Raw genomic sequence first — 7,042 nt, forward strand, 5'->3', positions numbered from 1 at the left:
TTTGTACTTTTGACGCGATTGATCAATAACTAGCTGTCATATAAACATACGATAAAATAGCCCAGATTGCTCCAGCCTTTGTTTGTAGGCGAACATTTGACTTTTTAAATAAAACTTTTTTCACATTAACGTTGAAGAAAGATTAACAAACGAAACTTGAGCGCTCGAAGTTAGCCCCAGCCCTCTGGTTATTATTCGTCTCGTCTATTAACCTTTAACGATCTTCGGAAAGAAATTATTCTGGTAACACTTCCAAATAACGGTCCACCAATGAATAATGTATTAAACCTATATATGTATATTTTTGTTGATCCTAGTAGTGTGGGGTACATACCCAGAATATTCATTGTTTGCTTTTGATCGTATTGCCACATTCATTTTTCACTTCTGATACAAATAACATCCCAAATAATTAATATAGTACCTATAACAAAGATTTGGTCTTTTCCTCACAAAATTTTCCAATGCCTCCAAATAAGTTTCGGCTTTATACAAGCACCTGCAATACAGTAGTTGGTGAAGAGTTTAAAAAACTGTGCAGTGGCGCTCTTTCAGAAAGGATTAATATTCGATATATGAGTGATCTGAATGCAGAAGTATACCATTTTCCATATAGATATGAAGAAGTTTTTCATTACTTTCGGAAATAGTGATTTATTAAACGCCAATGGAGTGAAAATATCATCAGCACAAACGTTAGTGGCTCCGGTAAACTAATCGAAAATATCAAGTATATGATCTGCCTACCATATCGATTCCATATGACTGAAGAAATAGTAGCGGAATGCCAGGGAACGGCTGAGCCAGAGGCAATGTACACAGTTCTAAATTTTCCGGATCCTGAAATGAAAGGCATGCTTGGTGGCACACAAAAAGAGTTAAAAACTTCTTCAAACTCATCGATGAACTTTTATTCTTGGCCTTTGATCATAATCATAGTACTTTTGTATATTCTAATGCATTGCTGGCGAAAACAGATGCAGAATAAACTGCCTTGATCGTAACCCAAATTGTTAATTGCTCTACCAAGCACACACACACACACATACACATACATATACACGGCGCGCTTGCGTTTTGTTTTTCATTTTGTAACTTTTACTGTTTACTCAAACCAAGCGTAAAATCTAAAGAAAAGCTTGAACCTCTGCTTTACTTGTGATTGTCAGTGCTGGTCACCATTAGCCACTGCTCTCTAGGTTGTCTGTTGTAGTTCTGGCCTTTTAGCGCTCGTGGTTTGGATCGTAACCTCCCAAACCCTTACCGCCTGAGATGTATGCTCAGCTTTATTCAAGATTCCACATTCGCCTTGAGCAGCTGTACCCACTTGCTTGCAGTCCCTAGTTAATATGGTTAGGAAAATAGAGAAGATTTGGGTGCAAATCCTTACTGTGCCTAGATGGCCGCATGCAACGTTCATAACGATGCCCAGGACCTTGGGAAATTTAGGTCGGCAATTCTTAGGAATTTGCGAACCCTACAGGATGGAAAGCTTTGAAATTGGATCTCAAACTCGGGCCTTCAGGCACCGCTGATCAACCTGCGAACATATGATGGCTTCATCAGAGTGTAGATATCCTTATCCCTCCCTAGATTCGGCAAGATCAGCGATGGACTGGTTGACCCCTTAAGAGCTCTTCCTTTCTTAATCTTTAATGATTTTCTAAAAGAATCTCTCAAAGGCAGACTTTCGGACACCAAGTAGTCTGAATATTCATTGTTTGCTTTTACATTCACTTTACACGTCTGATACAATTAACATCACAAATTATTGAGTATGACAAAAATTTAGTTTTTCCTTATTAAAATTATCCAAATGAATTATAATCAGTACGAACTTTATACGGAGACCTGCAATGCAGTGATCGGTGAATGCTGGACAAAATTTTGCAGTGGTGCTCTTTCAGAAAAGATATTTCATAGATACAATAGTAAATTGTCAATGGAAAATCAGAATTTTACCATATTCCATATAGATATGAAGAGGTTTCTTATTTCTTTCGGAAATAGTGATTTATTAAATGCCAAAGATGTAAAAATATCATCACAAAAAACTTTGGTGGATGGCTCCGATAAACTAATCGAAAAAATCATGTATATGGGTTGTCTACCATATAGATTCCACATGACTGAAGAATTGGTGGCGGAGTGCAAGGGAACGGCTGAGCCAGAGGCAATGTACACAGTTCTAAATTATCCGGAAGCTGAAAAAGAGATCAAAAATTATTTTGCTAAATTTCAGGATTCTGGCTCACTTGGGGCAAACTTATATTCATGGCTTTTGATCATCCTTATAGTATTTTTGCATATTCTAATTAAGTGTTGGCGTAAATAGATGCGGAATAAACTGCCTTGATCGTTAGCCAAATTGTTAATTGCTCTACCATGCGACATTATGAGAGACATACATATGTACATGCACACACACACACACACACACACACAAAGGGAAAAGGGGTGGCGATACATATAATAATGGACATTATCTGCCAGTTATCACCTGGGTATTTGTGACAACGTCAACTGCGGCAGAGGCCGTGACTTCGTTGGTGACTGGCTGACACCGGCTTTGGCTACATGGGCATTAAATTTGAAAACCAGTAGATTAACAGCAGTGTCTGTGCTTGGTTCGATCTATTAGGTCTCTCGTAACACAAGGACATGGAATCTGAGCCTATTGTCGCGTCCTCTTCTTCCTCTGCGTTGCGGCCTCGCATACAATCAGCTCAGCCCAATGGCAAGGATAACCGTCATGAGATCGACAATCACCCGGATGAGGGCTTTGGATATACTCATACTCTAGTAAGTAATGAGCGAAGTTAAAAAATTCTTTGTGTGGAAGTGTTTAAAAAGAAGCTAAGCCAAGACACAAACCCAAATGTCAATATGGTCAAAGCTTCTGGCTAATTTTCAAGTTAATTGAAATATGAATTACAAATTGTTAATGAGCATTTTTAAATTAAATGGTATAACTAAAAAAAAAAACACATTATTAACCATCAACCGGGTCTAATTTATGACCAAATTGCCCATTAATTTCAAGTTTTTTTTTTTTTATACATCCCCAAAAAAAAAAAACTTCAATCTCACAAAAACAGAAAACGATCACATGTTGATTAGGTAGACACATTTTCCGGAAAGTTTGCGTTAATTAAAGTCAATTAGCATCAGATTTTTGTTTACAAATCTTTTCTTTTGGTTTTTTATACATGTACTTTTTTTTTTTGGGGTTTGTTTTTGGTATACCAAGTTCAGGGTTTTATATTTTTGCAATGGGTTGGGTGACACGGATTGGACCAGTGTCTAAATATGTTAATTTTCAATATCACCTGCCCACCTGTCATCTTGTGTCCCTCATCTGTCTGGGTGGAAGACATGTGACAAACATGCTGTGATATTCTCTCGATTAATTGAAAGCCATCAAAATAAGTTTAAAGTGTGACTAAGTTTGCCAAAGAAATTAGCATAAATATAATAAATATTACAATACTTAATGCAAGAGAATCTATGATTCAGATGTATGGACGTTACTCTAAGGATTTGCAAGAATTCGCTGGCGAAGAGGCAAGAAAATTGAGACAATTGGCCAAGTTACGCAAACAGGAGGATAAACAAAGGAGTAAGGTAATACATGAGATAAAAAAAGAGAGAGAGATAGAGAGATAATACTGTAATAATTAAATGGTGTTGGTTGTTTTCTATTCCTGTAGGAATTGCTGGGCTATCAACCATCACGTTTTAGCAGAATCACAACATGGCTATGGCAAAAATGTTCCAATCATTTAGGCAAGGATTGGATATTTCTAACGATTTTGGGCATCATAATGGCCTTTCTTGCATTTGCCATCGATGAGTGTATTAACACTTGCATAAAAGGTAATTTCGGAATTTCGAAGCTGCAGAAATAGCTAAATTTGCATTTATTTCTCTTTTCTTAGCCCGCCTCTGGCTCTACAGAGACGTAAGCTCTGATCCCTATATCCAGTATATAGCTTGGATATCCCTGCCCATTTGCCTTATACTGTTTGCTGCTGGTTTTGTCCATTTGGTGGCACCGCAAAGCGGAGGTGAGTTTATTAATTTGTATAAGTATATTAAGTCCAGGGACATTCGAGGATACTTTGAGGTGATGTAGAAGGCAAATTTCACATCTCACATTTCCGTAGGTTCTGGCATACCGGAAATGAAAACCATTTTGCGTGGTGTCCTTATTAAGGATTTTCTTACATTTAAGACACTGGTGGCCAAAGTTGTTGGCCTAACAGCCGTTCTAGGTAGTGGCATGCCTTTGGGCAAAGAGGTAAGTTTCAGTAACGACTTAATTCTTTATCAGCTTGTTTCGACTTCTTCCTTCTTGCCAACTTCAGGGACCTTTTGTGCATATAGCCAGCATAGTGGCTCAATTGCTAAGCAAAATGGCTACACCATTTCGTGGCATCTATGAGAATGAGTCACGTAATTCGGAAATGCTGGCCGCTGCCTGTGCCTTGGGTTTGGGTGCCTGTTTTGCTGCCCCCATTGGAGGTTGGTATCTACTATTAGCCAAAAACGTAATCAGGATCAAAATTCAATTCAATTCTTGTCATTAGCTGTTCTATTTAGCATTGAAGTGACTACCACATATTTTGCTGTACGCAATTATTGGCGTGGTTTTTTTGCATGCGTCGTTGGTGCTTCGTTTGTTAGGCTTTTGGCCGTTTGGTTTCAGGGTCAGGAGACGGTTCATGCTCTCTTTCCCACAACGATAACAACCGAGTTTCCCTATGACACGCAGGAATTGATGTTCTTTGGCTTAACAGGGTAGGATTGTCATTAATTTTCTCATGTGTCGTCATGTATTTAAATAGATGGTTTCCTTCCAGAGTACTTTGTGGCCTTATGGGAGCGGGTTTCGTCTGGGTTCATCGTCATTATGTGCTCTTTATGCGTTCTAGCAAAACTTTGAATATGTTTCTACAGAAGAAGTAAGTATCCTCACCATTGTATGTACACATGTATTTTGTCATTCATTCATTCATTTCACCTTTTGCGCCTAGTCGCTTTATTTATCCTGGTTTTATAGCACTGATCATTTCCACCCTGACCTTTCCCTTGGGCACGGGACAATTTCTTGGTGGTCAGCTAAGTTCGGACGAACAATTATCGGATTTATTTAGCAATTTCACCTGGACTTCAGCTCATCTCAGCCTGGAACAGGCTGAAATAGTGTCCCACTGGTCGACCAAATACTCAAGTGTTTTTGTGAATCTCACCTGTTATACCCTTTTCCATGTAAGTTTTAGTTAAAGTTGTTCATTTTGGTCATTTAGATTTTAATGGGGTTTTCTTCGCAGTTCTTTTTCTCAATCATAGCCTCGACCATGGCCGTGCCGCATGGTATGTTCATTCCAGCACTTAAGATTGGCAGTGGTTTTGGTCGCCTGGTGGGTGAGTTTGTGGCCTGGTCTTTTCCACAGGGCATTCGGTATGGCGGTGGCTGCGTTTCAGCCATTATGCCTGGAGCGTATGCCATTGTGGGTGCTGCTGCATTCTCCGGGTCGGTAACTCACTCCATTTCCGTGGCTGTTGTTGTCTTTGAGATTACGGGCCAAATTGCTTTTGTGGTGCCAGTATTATTGGCTGTACTTATTGCCAATGCGGTGGCCTCTTGGCTTCAGCCATCCATGTACGAGAGTGTTATTATGATCAAGAAGTTGCCGTATTTGCCCGATTTATTGTCCATCGGTTCGGAAGATTCATATCTCAAGTATGTCGAGGATTTCATGGTGCGAGAAGTGAAATACATATGGCATGGCATCTCGTATCAGAGACTTAAGGATTTGCTGAAAACAAACAAAATGCTGCGTTCCCTGCCATTGGTTGATAGTCCCGATAATATGATACTTTTGGGTTCTGTTCAGCGAAGTGAACTAATTAGATTGATTGAACGACACATTGGACGTGAGAGGCGCCTGGAGGTGGCCCAGCAATGGCATCACGATGATGAGCAACAGCAACGGCAACAACAACAAAATCAAATGGAGCAAGAGCGTCGTCCCTCAAGATTCGAGGTGACCCCAACAGCATCGGATGTATTGGCATTACGTCAGAGAGCCAATGAGGCCATGTTGCCAGCCAATAAACGTTCCGAGCTAATAGAGTCACGTAAATCTATTCTTAAGAAGACAAATTCATTGAATTTGAAAACGGACAATGAAATTAGTAGTCCCCAAAGTCCCAGCACTTCGGGCTATTTATCCAATACAAGTAATTCCGAATCTCGTCTACGTTCTGCCTTACAATCCATATTCAAAAAGTCCTCAGAACTGGATAATGATGTGGAATCGGGTGAAAACTATGGCAAACGAGTGCACTTGGTAAGTTAGAATAAAGACAAGACACAAGGCCATATGAGTGAGAATATTATTTCTTATCATATTTTAGCCAGCTGATCGTGTGGTGGACATGTCACCAGAGGCACAACAACATTGGGAAGCCGAACAAATGGCTCAATCTATTGACTTTAGTCATTCACAAGTTGGTATTCAAATTGATCCCTCACCCTTTCAATTGGTCGAACGTACATCTTTGCTTAAGGTGCATTCACTTTTCTCCATGATGGGCGTCAATCATGCATATGTCACGAAAATTGGACGCCTTGTGGGCGTGGTTAGTCTCAAAGAGGTAAGAAGAACTTCAACGGCAATAATTTAAACTAACTTTGGATTATTTTAATCTCTTTTATTTGCCGTAGCTACGTAAAACTATCGAAGATCTGAATAATCAAAATTTCAATGAGGAGGAACAACAACAACAGCAGCAGCCGAATTTGGAACCACTCGATATGGTCCAATCGACTGAGGTGAAACCTTTGTTAGATGAGCACCCAACCAGTGATGAGGAACCCGCCTCCTCCGCCAATCAATCAGCCGTAAACGAAGTCAAAGTCGGTCTAATTGAAGCCCTTGAAGAGGGTTCTGCTAAACAAAATGCAAAATGACATTAAGAAGAAAATAACTCAAGTTAAGTTAGACTATAAGTTAAAAGTTAAAAGAAATTAGTA

At 39.5% G+C, this 7,042-nt stretch overlaps 1 protein-coding gene and 1 long non-coding RNA gene across 2 annotated transcripts; both read left to right on the top strand.

The window, feature by feature from the left end:
• The first annotated feature begins 1,743 nt into the window (after positions 1 to 1,743).
• On the top strand, positions 1,744 to 2,362 carry LOC137584740 (uncharacterized). Its single transcript, XR_011033499.1, has 2 exons — positions 1,744 to 2,178; positions 2,243 to 2,362. It is a non-coding gene; the product is annotated as an uncharacterized lncRNA (long non-coding RNA).
• Positions 2,363 to 2,661: 299 nt separating this feature from the next.
• Positions 2,662 to 6,979, top strand: LOC137585980 (chloride channel protein 2-like). Its single transcript, XM_068302042.1, has 12 exons — positions 2,662 to 2,802; positions 3,517 to 3,624; positions 3,711 to 3,876; positions 3,939 to 4,067; positions 4,167 to 4,300; positions 4,368 to 4,524; positions 4,590 to 4,800; positions 4,863 to 4,964; positions 5,037 to 5,271; positions 5,334 to 6,356; positions 6,424 to 6,663; positions 6,734 to 6,979. The coding sequence occupies exons 1-12, from the start codon at positions 2,662 to 2,664 to the stop codon at positions 6,977 to 6,979; spliced, it is 2,892 nt and encodes a 963-aa protein (XP_068158143.1).
• Positions 6,980 to 7,042: the final 63 nt, after the last annotated feature.

Source organism: Drosophila tropicalis, unplaced genomic scaffold (genome assembly GCF_018151085.1).
Source record: "Drosophila tropicalis isolate 14030-0801.00 unplaced genomic scaffold, ASM1815108v1 contig_878, whole genome shotgun sequence".
Classification (NCBI taxonomy): Eukaryota; Metazoa; Arthropoda; class Insecta; order Diptera; family Drosophilidae; genus Drosophila; species Drosophila tropicalis.